Raw genomic sequence first — 15,511 nt, forward strand, 5'->3', positions numbered from 1 at the left:
AATTCATTTCACTTTTAAAATTTAGTTACCGATTTATTCCAGCACCCTGTCACTTAATCCTCTGTAATTATGTGACCTCTGCAAATTATAATCAATTATTACGTTACCCCAGTTTTCAGTTCTTAAATCCACGGATCATTTACAAGCTATAAGATTTTCACACCACTTATCTGTCTGTGAACTCCAGTCCACTATTACACCACCCATTCTTAATGTGTTATTGACTGTATTAAAAAAATGACCTTTGACCTTAAACTGCACATAGATATATATATATCTAGTCATTATTGATAACCTACTTCATTTCAATTATTCATAGTCAGGTATGTCAACTGTTTCCCACATCACTGTTAAATCCTAATGCATATTTAGTTATAATGAATGCATACCACTGTTAATCAACATTTCTCCTGGTTTCATTTTAATTCATAAGCGGAACTAATCACATGAAATTAAAATCTACTTAGCTACCGATACGATTTTAATGATAAACGTAATCCGACGAAGGTGAATATGATATGTGGGTGCCTAATCTGCAAGACTGTACGTGGATGTAGGGTTTCTTAATCATTCTTAATTATTACAAACAGTTACACATGAACATCATTGCTATTCATTCCCATGAAAGTAGGGATAAGATGAAAATTAAAATTATGAAAGTTTATTGAATAATCATTGCTGCTAAAGCAGAAAATCAAGTTTACAAGTTGGTATTAAGAATTCTTAAGTAATAATTGTCCACTTTCTTCTCAACTTCCGTTGCGAAACGTTCACCATACTTCTCAATGATGCGATGCTTATGGATTCTTTGGCTTCGTTGAATACTTATATACACTTCACTCCGTCGTGGTAATGCAGTTAATGTATAATTTTGGAAGTTCTGGGTATTATGTAACTTCCATCTGCTACAATGCCTAAGAAGTTGATGAGCTATGCAGTTAGTATTTCATAATTGATATAGCTTGCCAGTAAGATTTCGTCTTTTAACGTAGGCAAGTAGCATGTGACGGCAGGGATATCGACACATCATAAACGTGCTACAATTGCATTGATAAATGCTTATATCCACTTCATAATGTTGTCCGCGGTCAACCATAAACAACCAGTCGCCGCTTTCATATTCCACGTAGACGAAACGCATTTGTTTAAGTTCGTATAACAATTTAGATCTTGCGAATGGGGTCAAAATGTTTAGCAGGGGTATAAGACGCTGTGGAGCATTATATTTATAAGATCTTCCGGCTATCACTTGATCTTCGATACTTCTTCTAGTTGACGTCATTTCACTCCATTTTAAAGCCTTGTACATATATTTGTACAGACTATCACTTTTTCGTACGTATCGTTTAATTTGCCTATTTAGCGATTCAACACGATTATTCGTGCTGTTACCCAATGTTAAAACATGACCGTAAAAGGCACGCGCCCACATTGTCTTACGTGCCATCCGAAAACGTGACAGGTACTGACCTATCAATCTGTCCCGCCGATTTATTATTCTGTAATATTGATTAAATCTAGTGAATAAACACATTACAAAAATTACCTTCCAACCGTCTCCGCAGTTACCAATCGAATTAAGTAGGTTTTCATTATTTTGTCGTTTGTCTAAGGGCAATTTTATATAAGTAACCATTGGTGTACCTTTTTTCGGAAAGCGCGAATTACATGAAAGGCGCACAAAATTATGTTTGCATGTCCGTGTGTTATACAGACAGCCGCGCTTTCACATCGTGCGCAACCCATCACAAATGTTTCAGTCAACATTGTGTCACCCATTATCTCTTTGAATTGATCTAAAATCCATGTCACATCGGCACGCTTTTCCCTTCGAGTCCACGCAAACATTACAGTTTGACCTCGACCGCAATTATCCGTCACCACTAACTGGAATAAGGAATATCTACATAGTAAAATACAACGATAAACATATTCACTTTTTATTATTAGTATTATACGTAGAATCAATGCACACAACTTCTGGATATTTTCTGTACAGTTGTATTTGGTTATAACTACTGAAACATATTCTAGTGGCATATCCATTTTCTAAATGTTCCTTCACTTCGCCTTTCTGTCTAAGCATATCCATTACCTGGTTCCGAGTAAAACAACCTGAAATATATTTATATACACTTACCAGTGGAGAGTGTAGCTTTCATACCTTTGACATCGGCAGCAGTTACTTGCTTACCAGTTCTCTCCTTAATGCTTTCGATAACTTCATCTGCTGACTCACAGTGAAGTATTACGGGCTTCAAGTTCTCTTTTTCTTCTGACGATAATCTCCTTGTCCATGGATCACATACCATCCATGAACTACTACATGGATGATTGTGGAGCATGTTGTAGGATTTGATGACATATCCTTGCTCCTCTAGTCTTACACGGAATTTAGATTGGCAATTACGGAATTTAGACCTTAAACATAAGATGTTAGTTAAAGATCTTACGATTTTTGCTTCACTTTCAAACCTTCCGATTTCCGTTTATGACCAAACGTACAATTAAACGATACAAACAGGTATTTGAACCTGACATCCTTCAGCAATCTGCTTTCTGTGTGGATGTAACGAGTATAAGTAGTCTGAGAAGCGATAAAATTATAATTCCATACTTTTTGAAACTCTTTTAAGGCGCTTTCAAAATCATCCCACAACACGAAACGCTTGTTCAGTATCATACTTCGAAAGGCATCGGTTAGGTCGACTGAAATGTCACTTGAGCATGAAGCACTAAAAACAGACGTGACTAATTATTAAAAAGTTATTCCTTGCAACAATAATAACCCAAGGAAATACTACAAATACTTAGGATTTACCTGTGACGTGACATTTCGTTGAGCTTTACTACAGTTGTTGGGACCAAAGATCAAATTACAAAGCAACAACAGAGCCAAAGTGTACACTACAAAACAGAGAACGTTAAATTAATGGTTTTGGTATTTATTTCGTGCTTTTTTATGTAGCATAAGATGACTTATACTTGAAAAAACTTGATACTCATGCAATCCAACCAACCCATGGCAATTGAAATACGGAATGACCGCCTCTAGTCAAGCCGTTCAAGGTCGTTGAAACGAAAGGGCGGGTACATTTCAAAAGGACCTAACGTTTAAACCTTGCCCTGACTGTCTGCTTGGGAGAATTGCTGCAATCCCTGCAGATAGATATTTGATCCCACCTTTTTGGGAATATTTGTATTGATTCTCAGCGCGCTACTTTGCGTTAGAGAAACTTCTGACTGTATAGTACAGGCTGTACCGTTTGAGAAACGTTTATATTGAGCACAGAGTTTGTGTTTTGATATAGTATAATACGAGTATCTCAAAAACGCGTTGTGAGTTATACAGAGGAACGTGGTCTGGTCTAATCGAATAAATTTTGGGTTCATCAGTCCGTCGTTCCAACCGAATATTGGTTGTTCGATCGCTGTAGGCTATTCTCAAAGTATGTCTACAAACCCTTCATTCCTGAGTCCTGATTTGGTTCAATTTGAACTCTTTGTTTTTAAAAGGTGCTATGGACAGCAACAATGTCAGGCTCCGAATGCCCGAACCGTCTATGCTACAGTAAACAACAGCGGGTATATTTCCAGCAAAAAACACAAACCCCTTAAAACGCGATCTAGAGAATAGATATGTCATTTTCCATATCCTGGAAGGGTTTACTGGTTAGTATATGTGGAAAACGTCTGAGCATTATCTTAAACATATCAGTCCATTAATCAACAACATCCATAAACTATGGAATATCAAAACAGTATGAAACTGATACTCTGTAAAGAAAACATGAAAGTAACGATCGCTTACATCACATAATGTTATTTAATAGGAAGCACTACAAGCTGTTTGAAACTGATAGTTTGCCATACCAGTATTTACAACCTATATACTCGACGTCACCTCGGTCTCCAAAATATGCCTGTGCCCGTAATAGGTAATGATGAAGTGAAAATGACAATGTTCTCGCTCTGTAAGGCTATGAGATTAAGTTATTTGGGTAGGAGTGTGACGGTTTTTCTGAAAAACATTCTACTTGTATGGGCTGCTAAAAAAATGATGTGTGGATATTTGAAGTACCGACTCTTCCACTTTCTCTGTTATTGTCCGGCTTTTTTTAGTTACTCTCTTCTATCTCTTGCTTTCACAAATCCTACTCAGGATTTTAAGAGGGATCCATTTTCATGGAGGTGCTTCTTAACACCCAACACCGCCTGACAAGTTGAAGTTAATGCTTCATTCATACCTTTCTAGTCGTCCTCCATAGTAGTTTCTTCTCCTTTCTGCAGATACTGTAGGGCTTGAAACCTGTTGTTGAGAGTTATATTTAATTCGCTGAGTTCGACAGTATGTCAAAAAGAGGTTATATTGAAACTATGTTATGCTTTTTTCACTGTTGTACAGTGCTTCTTTAACTTCAGTTTCATCTTGGTCACAACCAGGTAGTGATCTGAAGCTGTCTCAGCTCCCCTTTCGGTTATCACTTCTCCCATTGACCTTTTGAATTTTTTACTGATGCAAATATGAACTAACTGGTTCTCCTTGGTGTGGATTCAGCGAGACTCATGTAGCGTTTTGTATGCGTTTGTGTGGAAATACTGTGCCGTCTATAAACAATTTCTTGAGTGGATATGGGCTTGCGAATCTCTCCCATTTTCGTTCCTTTCCCCCAGTCTATGTTGTCTCTTTATATCTTCATATCTGGTGTTATCCATTTCAACCAGAGCATCTAGTTCTCACGTCAGAATTTTCGAGTCCTGTTCTAAGAGTTTTCAGACGATCAACTCCAGCTTTTATACTTTTCTTCGTGACGAGATATAATGATTAGGAGTATTTGAATTATAGTATAAACTAGAAATCCCAGAAATAACTCACTTGCGTCAGGAGGCACTAAATAAGCACAAACAAATGTAATGGAATTCGATTTCAAACGTTCAACAAATATAAATGAATCGTTAGTTCATACAAACACCACACTAGAGTGAAACAATACCTATCTTAAGGTTGTTCTTTCCTGTGTGGCATGGGTCTAATATGTTGTATTTGTGTCTGTTATCGCAACATCGTATCTTCTCACTTCCGCAACTGTTAAAGTGGTCCTCCTGATCTTCCACATGGTCTCGACGTTACACATGTCAATTTTTGATCTGATTGTTAAGAAGAATATAAAGCTCTTAATTCCTGAAAAATCTCTGCTTTCATCATGAAGTCTCATAAAACGTCTTCGACGTGGGGCCGATAAATTCCTAAAGGGACTCCTGGTGGAGTTTTAACAATTTTACTTGTTATGTATCATTTTGATATGCCCACGATGCAAAGTTACAATGAAGAAATTAAGTAGATTTTGAAAGCACGATGAAAAAGTGATCGGCATCTTTCTTTTTTCATGGAGAAATAATGGGGAAAATAAGGAGATAATAGCACCTGTTTTGCATCATCTCTTTCAAGTAAAAGGAAAATACTTATTATTTTTTCATTTTAAAAATCGCCATCCCGATTCAACTTTCAGCATCCTAAGCAATAAAATATTGGGGGGTACTATATACGTCTTAATATGTGCATACATCAAAATACCATTAAATATACGTAAGTAAAAGATAAACAAGTCAACTTTGTGATAGTTTGACCGAATAGTATTTTTCAGGTGACACAAGTACAATCAAATACATAGAAACACAAGACTGGTATGATATACTTTCATGAGGTAAATAACTTAAAATTTTGTTGTTGTTAAGGTAACAGAAAAACTTCACGAATATCTTCTAGAGATATGCAAAAGAAATATATCATACAACACTGAATTCAATATATTGAAAATACGATAAGAACATATGAACTTTTCGCCTTCGAAAAAGTCTCAAGGAAGTCACCATTTGATAAATCGAACGATATAAGTCACTTTTTTCAAACTGGTAGTTAAAATGCTAATAATAAACCTGATCCCTAAATGGTAGACACGTCATGATGTGATTTCGTAATCTATAAATACTACATGAAAGTCATATGAATGTGTTTGTGCAGAACACATTTAGGCTAAGGATAGAATAATATATTTAGTGTGAGTAAAGACAAGCTATACAGAATGACCACGCCTGCAAGGCTGAGTCATGCCTTCCTCCCCGCCTGCTTCATTGTGGAATTTCTCTTCGTGTCAGTTGTTGAATATAAAGCCTTTCATTATTTATATGCCGGGCTCCAAAGGTCGTGTGGTTAGGGTCCAATGTCAGTACACTACTTCCCCACAAGAATCAACGTGACGTTGGTTCGACACCAAATTGAGTGGGGTTGTCAGGCGCCGGAGGTACCTGCGAAAAATAATAATGCTCCGGGTACTGACAAGCTGAAAGTTAAATACAATGCCACTACTCGTCCATACACTTAGAGTAAACTTTCTCATTATAAATAACCAGAGAAAACTGCATCACCACATGAAAGATAGGATTCCATGTCAAACACATGACAGAAAGACGGTATTTACCCATAATTTTAGGGTTTTTACAAATTTAAACAACTTAACGAACTCAAAATAAAGGCACTTAACAAGTGATAAGAGTTGTGAGATTGTAGGAACTTCCGTTAAAATCGAGAATATGGTCGATTAGTTATCCTAGTCCAAAGAGAGATTTCAAGACAGATTTTGAAGCAGAATGCAGAACGAGTTAACAGGGTTGGATTGACATTACATGAACTTTACTGGATTATCTGAAATGGCATGACTTCTGTCAACTGAAACATCTCACTCGTAGAAATATATGGCAAATGACAGCCAGCAGAGGATGGAAATGATTCCAGTGGCACAGTTATTTCCAACTTGTGCAGATTATGGTGAGGAATAAACTTCACATTATGCTTGTTTAAGTGATTGCGGCCTTTTTCAAAAAATTGCGACGCGCGCTTGCCCGTTCTCTGGACCATTTTTGTGACCTTGAGATTTTCTTACCTTGCCTCTCAAAGAGGCCGAAATGGATTCGTTATCAGCTGGCACGAATGGCCTTGCAGGGGGTGGTGCTGCCAGCGCGTTGGCTGGTGTGAAAAAACGGACGAAAGTCGTTTTTCTCAACCCTGTTGAGATCGCAAATTGGGACCAAATCAAAGAAAACTCCAAACAAAATGTGATCGGTCATAACGACTTGATAAATTATGAGAAAATGCTAAAGGATGATGATAGTACCTCAGTAACCGCAAGTAATTGTACGTTTGTTATCAGTTATCTTTTGATTTAACATTTATGCAATTTATTTCCGTAATATGTACTATATTGAAACCAACTGTATTGTCAGTCTGATTAACTTTTGTCTTGACCATTAGTATTAGTGATTCATTGTGGTTGTACATGTATCTGATAACAGGAATCTAATAAATCATATCTGTTTTTTCCCAGCTGAGGCACGAAGACAAAGTAAAAGACGTGGACGTCCAAAGGGTAGTAGAAATGGAGCCCGAAAACGTCCAATTGACCCAAGCCAGCCGTGGCTAGATTCAAGTGATTCAGATGAGCCTAATGTAGGCCTTGAAGATGAATTGGATGACGATGAATATTTTAGAAGACTAGAGGAGGAAAAAATGCGGGAAGATGCTGAGGAAGTGTCCAGGAAAAGACGTGTGGGTTTAATTATTTTTTCACCATTCCTAATATTTTTAGTGTCTCATATTGACTGCGCGTAATTAATGGGTCATTAATTTACCATAGTAGTCTAGGTGTTCATACGTACATTAAATTGTGGAAAATTTTTCATAAGTCAGTGAATATGCGTGGACTATTTCTGCGGCCAGTAGTGTGACAAGGATCTAGCAGTTCTATATTCTGTAATTTTGTTCTTAGATTCATTGAGTGTCATAAACGAGGTATTGCATTCTGCAGAGATTTCATCAAGTATGTCAAGTCAGTCGGTGTAGTCAAAACTCCATATCAAGGGTTTTGTGACACGTAACATGTTCCCATTTAATATAGGTAAATGCAAACTGACTGATCGTGGTCCACGCGGTTTCCGCAATCGTTGTTTAGAATCATTGGGTAAAATGGCATAAAGTTGGTCTCAGTGGTCTAGATTTACTAGCTGGTTTTCTGTGTTGCTTTTTATATATGTTATTTTCATCACGTGTTTTTCAAATGATATTCTGTATGCTATCTTTGTCATTATCATTGGTGCCTCTATCGTTTTGACTTTGTCTGTCTTGGTGTTTTTGTCTGATCGTGCTAATATAATGTGGCACCATAGGCTAACTTTGTCGTTGACGTGCTTTTAGAGATAACACTTTCCTCGTCTAAATTTCCAGGGGTTGAACTTCTACCGGGAGATTCACTTTTTGACTTAGAATATGCCGATAACAGTTCTATTTGGTGAAGACGCTGACAAAATGCAGTCTTCTGACCACTCTAAGCAACAATGCAAGCATGTTCGGCATGCGATTCTCCCCCTCGAAATGCAAAATGTTGCTTCAGGATTGGGTTGCATCGACACCCGAACTAATGATAGGGAGTGAAGTAGTTGAGCGTGTCGACCAGTTCACTTATCTTGGAAGTCTCATCAACCCTTGTGGTCTGATGTGTGACGAAATCTCAGCACGAATACAGAAGGCTCAACTAACCTTTTCCAACTTGCGTCATTTATGGCGTAGGCGAGATATCCGTCTACCAACAAAAGGATGGGTTTGCTGCGCAGCAGTTCGTCCCGTCCTACTTTACGGCAGTGAAGCATGGCCGGTAAGAGTAGAGGATATTCATAGGTTACTAGTATTCGATCATTGCATTGCTCGTATATTCTGGGACCATCGAGTAAGTAATGCAGTTGTTAGAAAACGGGTACTAGGTAAGGATGGCAAATCAATTAATGAAGTAGTGAAACTTGATCAGTTGAGATGGCTGGGACATTTGTTACGTATGCCCAACCACCGACGAGCGATGTTTTATGGTGTAGGAATAGGTTAGAAGAAAGCTAGGGGCGGCCAGACCAAAACATGGCACAAATCCATGAAGTCATTGACTAGTGGACTGAACCATGTTGGTAGGTGTAGACTACCTGGTTGGGGACCGCAAGATGATAGCAACCGATGGTTAGAGACCCTGAATTACATACCTGAAAATCGTTTGCAATCGCGCAGATGCATCCACTCTTTGTGTTCTCCCAAATTCTAATTTTCTGAATTCTTTGTGTCCCTTTCTCTTTTCTCTTTCCAAAATTATTTCACTGTATTATACTCCTTGAATAACATCTTCAAGCCCTAATGTTTCCGATTACTGCTTATACTCTTACTACCTCTACCACTACGGGATTTGAATGGACAACTGCATCTCTGTGCTAATGTGGTATGGCAACTCGAACTGAAGTACGTACGTACGAAGTTTTACGTTGTTACTGACTGACTGAGGCTAACGCACGTATGTTCTAGGGTCTATGTTGTTGTTGATCGATCGACCTTATTTGTCTGTTATTCATGTTTACTGTGAGCTTAAGGACGTCTTCACTTTGAGTTATAGATTATTATCAGATTATGCGCGTCAAAATACAACGAAGCAGGTGTCACAGTATAAATCCATAACGAGATTTAGTAATAGGGAGTTAAAAATATCCGGTAAATATTGGTACTTACCAGATTTTTTCATTTTATTGAAAAATGCATGTAATATCATAGGTTTGGGACGTCGAGTTAAACTTAGATATGGTATATTGACTTTAGGAGTAGGAAATTATTGTCAGTCAGTTAGGTTGTTCAGAACACATGATGACTCAGAAGCTACGTATTTTGCGTAAGTATTGATGAAGTATTCATATTTGTTACTTCAAGGCATATAAATTCTTATCATCTCGATATTAGAGAGTTTCAGACATTGGTATAATATTCTCCAAATAAAAGACTGGTGAACATCCAATTTCCTTTATTTGCATTGTTCTTTCGAAATAATCATTTAAACATTAACACTAAACTGGCGTTTTATTTTCAAACGTACTGACTAAAAGTGTGGAAACTCATGGGGTTACCTGTATCCTAGATTCCCAAGACTATCTTGTGGGACAATATCTTTGGCTACCAAAACGGATTTTCGTGTTTAGAACAATAAATATTAAACGATAATTTTAGAAAAAATTGTTTTTAATTCTCATATTGTTCTTTATCTTGAAATGTTTGCGGTTATTTTACTCTAGGAAATGGAAGCACGAGCTGCTGCACGTGCTAATGCACAAGGTAGAAGAGGTAGCGCAAAGGTCGACCCGTTAATGACTCATCAATTTCAAACTCCTGTAAATTCAGATAGCAATTTAAGCTGTCAGTCTGGTAGTCAGCGTGAGTTCAGCAATCGAAACAAAAAACAAAGGAATTATGCTGCTTTAGCAGGATTTAGAGAGGTTAGTGATAGCGATGATCTCAGTGAACTCGATGACAAAGGTGCAGGTCGAAGTGGCTTTTTACAAGAAAGCGATTATCCGAGATCCTTAGATGACATCCATGAACAGAACGAGGAAGACTATCAGGAACCAGCGTCACCTTTCCGACAATCTATCTTAGATATGCTACCACCACCTCCATCTCCTGTCATCCCTTCTAATTCCGAGGAAGACAAATCCATTCTTAAGTGTGAATCTCTCAGTGTTGCTAGCAGTAACGATTTGAATGCTCTGCGCACAACTGTTGCTAATGCCTCTATTAACGACCCACATACTCAAAAAATGCTCGAAATGGATCCCATAGAGCTAAGGTTTCGTTCTCCTCCTCTTATTTTACCATCATCAGCGAATGATCTTGTGTGTCCTCGTGAATATATTCTCGATGTCTTATCTATATATGAAGTACTTCGGCGTTATGGTTCTTTGCTACGGTTGTCTCCATTCAGGTTGGAAGACTTTGCAGCTTCTCTTATATCTGATGAAAATTCCAACTTACTTGCCGAAGCTCATATGGTTCTCCTCAAAGCTCTGTTACGCGAAGATGAAGCTAATGGAACTGCAATGTGTCCTGTTGATTGCAGAGATTCAGTAAACATGACGTTTTACTTGCTAGATCGGTTCACATGGCCGTACCTATTAGCCAATTATTTGTCTAGTATTAAATCTACTGAGGCAGCTGCTCGTTTGTCTGCTGCCAATACAACAACAGCTGCTGGTTCAATTGGTGGTCCCACTGGATCCGGTGGAGCGGATATAGTGCTTACTGCTGCCTTGTTTCCTCCAGATCTGATTCCCTTGAATCCAGGCTATCCATTCGTGCCAATCAAATCACGCATCGCTGTTTTGCGTGGTCTTACGAGCTTGTTCCTGGCAACTGGTCCAGTCAGAGGTGATATACTTCGGGAGGGTTTAATGACACACGAAGATTATTGTCGTGTTTGTCACCAGTAAGTAAAGGTTTATATTTTAGAGTTCGTTATGTTTACATATATTATTAGAAAACCCGATTTTCTACTGTCCAAGAATGTTGTGTACAGTAAACATCTAATAAAGCTACTATTCACTTAGTTGTATTCACTCGTAATTTTATTCAGGGGGTCGAAGCTTAAAGTTTCGGCTTTTGTAGTCATAAGGCCGAATGGCACGTTTAATATATATCACCTAGAAATATACCTTTTTCCGTTTACTGTCTGTACATAAATGTACTGAATCTTTATCAACTGGAGTAGTTGATATATGTATCCTGTATGCTCAACCACCGATTACCTCGATGGGTGATGATGGCTAGTGTGGTAATAGGTTGGAAGAAAGCTGTGATCTAACCAGGACTTGACATCAGTATATGAAATCACCAACAATTGGGCTGAGTTTTGTAGTTAAATGTAGATTATCTGGTTGGGGTCTACATGATTATCGTAACCCATGATTGGAGATGCTAGCTGACATGGTTCAGAATCGTTCACAATAGCGCTGACATTATTTCCAAATTAAAGATTAACATAAACACTAAGTAGTTTTAATTTAATTTCTTCAGGCAACGCGAACTTCCCCACACATTTCTGTTACATTGTTTTTTACTTTATAGAAGCGGAGAGGTGTTGTGTTGTGACGGATGCACGGCTGTATTTCATCTACATTGTTTAAATCCTCCACTATCCTCTGTACCAACGACTAGTTGGATTTGTCCAGTCTGTATTCGTAAAAGAGTAAGATATTTTTTAGACATGTATTATGCACAGATATGTGCTTTTTATATCACAAATAGATATTTTATGTAGTATCTGTCAGTCTAGATTATTTGATTGTAATTAAAATGGATGTTATTTTAAATTTGCAAATCACTGGAATTTACAATTGTTCGGGCATCTTAGATGATCATACGTGATCATCTGTTTGTATTAACGGTTCACTTGTGATTTACTGTGTTTATGTGAAGAAAACATCAGTTTGAGATGTTTTGTTCATGCTTCAAGTTGATGAAAAATCCATAAAATCATCCACTGACCTATGTAAGCCATATGAGCAAATCACAAACCTTAACGGATTTTTTTATCACTTTTCTTATAGATTCAAAAGGTTTTATAGCCTAAACCTTTCGGGTATCGTATCAGTTTTATTTCAATTTGTAATAAACATACTTATTATAATTATGACCATTATTATAATGGAGTCGTAATTTCAAGCTTTCAACAGTGATTCTGCGTTATACTTCATTATTCCTTAATAATTATGTGGCTATTCGTAATTAATATACCAGGCTGTTTTGTTGTATTATATTTTTAATTGTTAAGATGATAGTTTACGTTATTCCTTATACGTTTTCCCTTTGTTAAATCTCTTATACAGACTCCAGGTGTAACAGATTGCCTATCAGAAGCAGAGAAGAGTGGAGTTGCACATTATCAAGAACCTATTGGGAAAGATCGAGCGGGTCGTTTGTATTGGTACATAAGTCGACGTTTAATTATGTAAGTTTTTATATTGAAAGATCCTACGAACAAACTTACACAGTTTTGTGTTTGTTTGCCACGTTTATAAAACCTAGTCAGTAATAATCTTCCTGTGAGTGAAATCACTTCACTGGAATCTGTTCCAACTCACATACTTTACCAGATCCATCTTTCAACTCTCTTTCTTACAAGAATTTCATCCTTTTACTTTCTCTATAATAGTTTGAATTTAAGCATGTTGGAGTTCTTCAATTACTTAAACCTCTTCCTTCTCATGGGACATAGGTCCCTCAGCCAACTCTGTCATGGGCTCATTTCTAGTTGTTGTCAAATACTTTTCATTCTTTTGATGCTTATTTACAATTCCCGGCGCCAAGTGTCCTTTTGATCTGCCTCTTTCCCGTCTTCATTGAGGATGCCAAGTTAGAAATTGCTTTACGATGCAGTTTGTTCAGTTCTTCATTGTGTGCCCTATCCACCTCCAGCATCCATTTCCAGTTTATTTCTCGTATCGAAGTCGGCTTGTCTGCTACGGTTGATTAATGCTGATATTCCCTAACCAACGGATACAGAGTATCTTGCATAGACAGTCGTTTGTAAATGCTTGTACTTCTTTGGTGATGGTTGTGACAGTTCTTCAAGTTTCAGCATCATACAAAGTTGGTGTTGGAAATTTTGACTTAAGCGTTGTGTGATAGTTTTTTGAGTTTCAGGTACTCTTATGTAGTAGGAATTCTCTCTTCGCTTTGTCAGTCTGTATCAGATCCTCTTTTTTTATTAATAATGCTTCCCAAGTATGTCAAGGTTCCCACCTCTTCCAGAGCTTTGCCATCAAATGTAGTTTAGTTGCTGCTCTCTGTGTTTTATCTCAGGATCTTGCCTTCCCTCTTGTGAACATTGAGGCCTACTGCATTGGAAGCTGGTGCTACACTGATTGTGTTCATCTGCATTTGTTCCCATCCGTAGGAAAAAAAGACCAAGTCATCTGCGAAGTTCAAATCACCGAGTTGCATCTAGAGTGTCCACCGTATTATGTGCTTCCCCTGAGATTTGAAAGTCTTCGCAATCCAATTAGAGACCAAAAGAACGAGGAAAGGCAAGATAAGTCAGTCTTATCTGACATCGGTCTTCTTTTGGAACACATCTGTGAGCCTCCCTTCATGCACAACTCAGAAATTCAGTCTATCTTAGTAGTTTCCTATAACTGACAATCTTCTGTGTTTAGCTGTTCAGGTCAATGTAATTTGATGGTAAATTTGAAGGTTCAATACAGTGGTTCTAAGTCCGTTTACTTTGACTTCTAATCCAAAACCCCAGCATTTACAAGGTTACATAATATTTTGTGTTATAAAATGAGCCATCTTTTCAAGTTTTCCTGGATATGAATAAAAATACATCTCATTAATTCTGTATAATTCCATATTGTGGAATTATTGATCTAATCGTTTTACATTATAACTACATTATTGCACCGACTCGGAAATCTTAGACAAAGCAGATTTAATTTTGGTATTATAAATTTTGAGTGTTCAAACTACTAAATTACAGCTGTGACGAAATTTTGACACTATCTAACTATTCATGGAAAAGTAGATTTAAGCGTTTTTTTTAAATTGTACTCATATATAGGTTCCTAAGTGCCCTGATATGTCTGAGGGTGGGGAGAGTTTGCTCTCCCCTTAGAAATGCTTTCTCATGGCCATTGGTGTATAACCACTTCTAGAAAATCCCTACTCACTACCTGCTCACGGTGGGCGTGTTGCTTACGGAATTAAGATAACGGAAAACGAATGTACGGTACATAAACCAGGTTTGTGGGTACGAAAGGGCCATCTAAGGGAGTTGGAGAACCCTGATTCCAAACTTGTGGTGCATATGGGCTCCAGGATCCTGAGGAAACAAGTGGTATATAAACCTATTCTCGGTCACCGGCTACCATGGGACTGCATCTCTTAATGTTATCCCACTGCCTTGTGGATTAGACTTCTGGGTCAAAGGCTCTGGGCGTGGCTCCCTAAGAATACCACCTACTTCGGTTTAGGCACCTGGAAAGTATTTCAGCCTGCATACAAATCTAATGGTAACTACTTTTTGTGGTGCACATATATATTTTGGTGTCCGTTCGTAGCAATGTTTACATATCAGTAAATAAACAAATATACTGAATTGGATTAAGAGGATCTCATTACTTGTTCTATCATCGTGAAACATTGTGTATGGAGAGTAATAGACTGTTGAAACTTCTTCCTTCAATAATAGTTTCTCAAAGAAAAGATGCAGATAATGTCTCTTGCTTACTTGTTTTGGGAAATTAGACGTCTAATGTAAACTGTTATGTTCTACTATCAAGTATTCCTTGTATAAGATACTTTCCTCAACTCTTTCCTACTTACAACAAGAATTGGAGCTTACACTATATATTCTATTAACTACAACAATAAATATATGGTAATCAAACACCTGAGTTTACTTAGAATGTAAATATGAATTTTATGGAATCCCAATTAGTTAAAAATAGATTAATCAGCCCATTCCAACTTAAGGCTGGTCAACAATCTGCCCTGGTAACAAATCTACTTATATATTTGATTCATTAGTATGCCAAATTAAATACTACACTAATAATTATTACTAAGTGATTAATTATCACATCCTAGTTAGTAAGAGGATAATGA

The 15,511-nt window shown here is 37.4% G+C and overlaps 2 protein-coding genes across 2 annotated transcripts in view; one reads left to right on the forward strand and one right to left on the reverse strand.

Annotated features, from left to right (window-relative positions):
* Positions 1 to 673: 673 nt before the first annotated feature.
* Positions 674 to 1,910, reverse strand: MS3_00009056 (uncharacterized protein). The gene has a single exon (XM_051217393.1). It carries the CDS (start codon positions 1,634 to 1,636, stop codon positions 947 to 949), a length of 690 nt encoding a protein of 229 aa, XP_051064787.1. The 5' UTR covers positions 1,637 to 1,910; the 3' UTR covers positions 674 to 946.
* Positions 1,911 to 6,877: 4,967 nt separating this feature from the next.
* Positions 6,878 to 15,511, forward strand: part of GOLGA7_3 (Golgin sub A member 7) — a 62,065-nt gene continuing 53,431 nt past the window's right edge. The window contains exons 1-5 of the mRNA XM_051217392.1: positions 6,878 to 7,192; positions 7,383 to 7,603; positions 10,147 to 11,333; positions 11,972 to 12,092; positions 12,733 to 12,854. Coding sequence (XP_051064788.1) covers positions 6,964 to 7,192; positions 7,383 to 7,603; positions 10,147 to 11,333; positions 11,972 to 12,092; positions 12,733 to 12,854 — 1,880 coding nt within the window. The 5' untranslated portion in view covers positions 6,878 to 6,963. The remainder of the gene's footprint in view (positions 7,193 to 7,382; positions 7,604 to 10,146; positions 11,334 to 11,971; positions 12,093 to 12,732; positions 12,855 to 15,511) is intronic.

This window comes from Schistosoma haematobium, chromosome 5 (genome assembly GCF_000699445.3).
Source record: "Schistosoma haematobium chromosome 5, whole genome shotgun sequence".
Classification (NCBI taxonomy): Eukaryota; Metazoa; Platyhelminthes; class Trematoda; order Strigeidida; family Schistosomatidae; genus Schistosoma; species Schistosoma haematobium.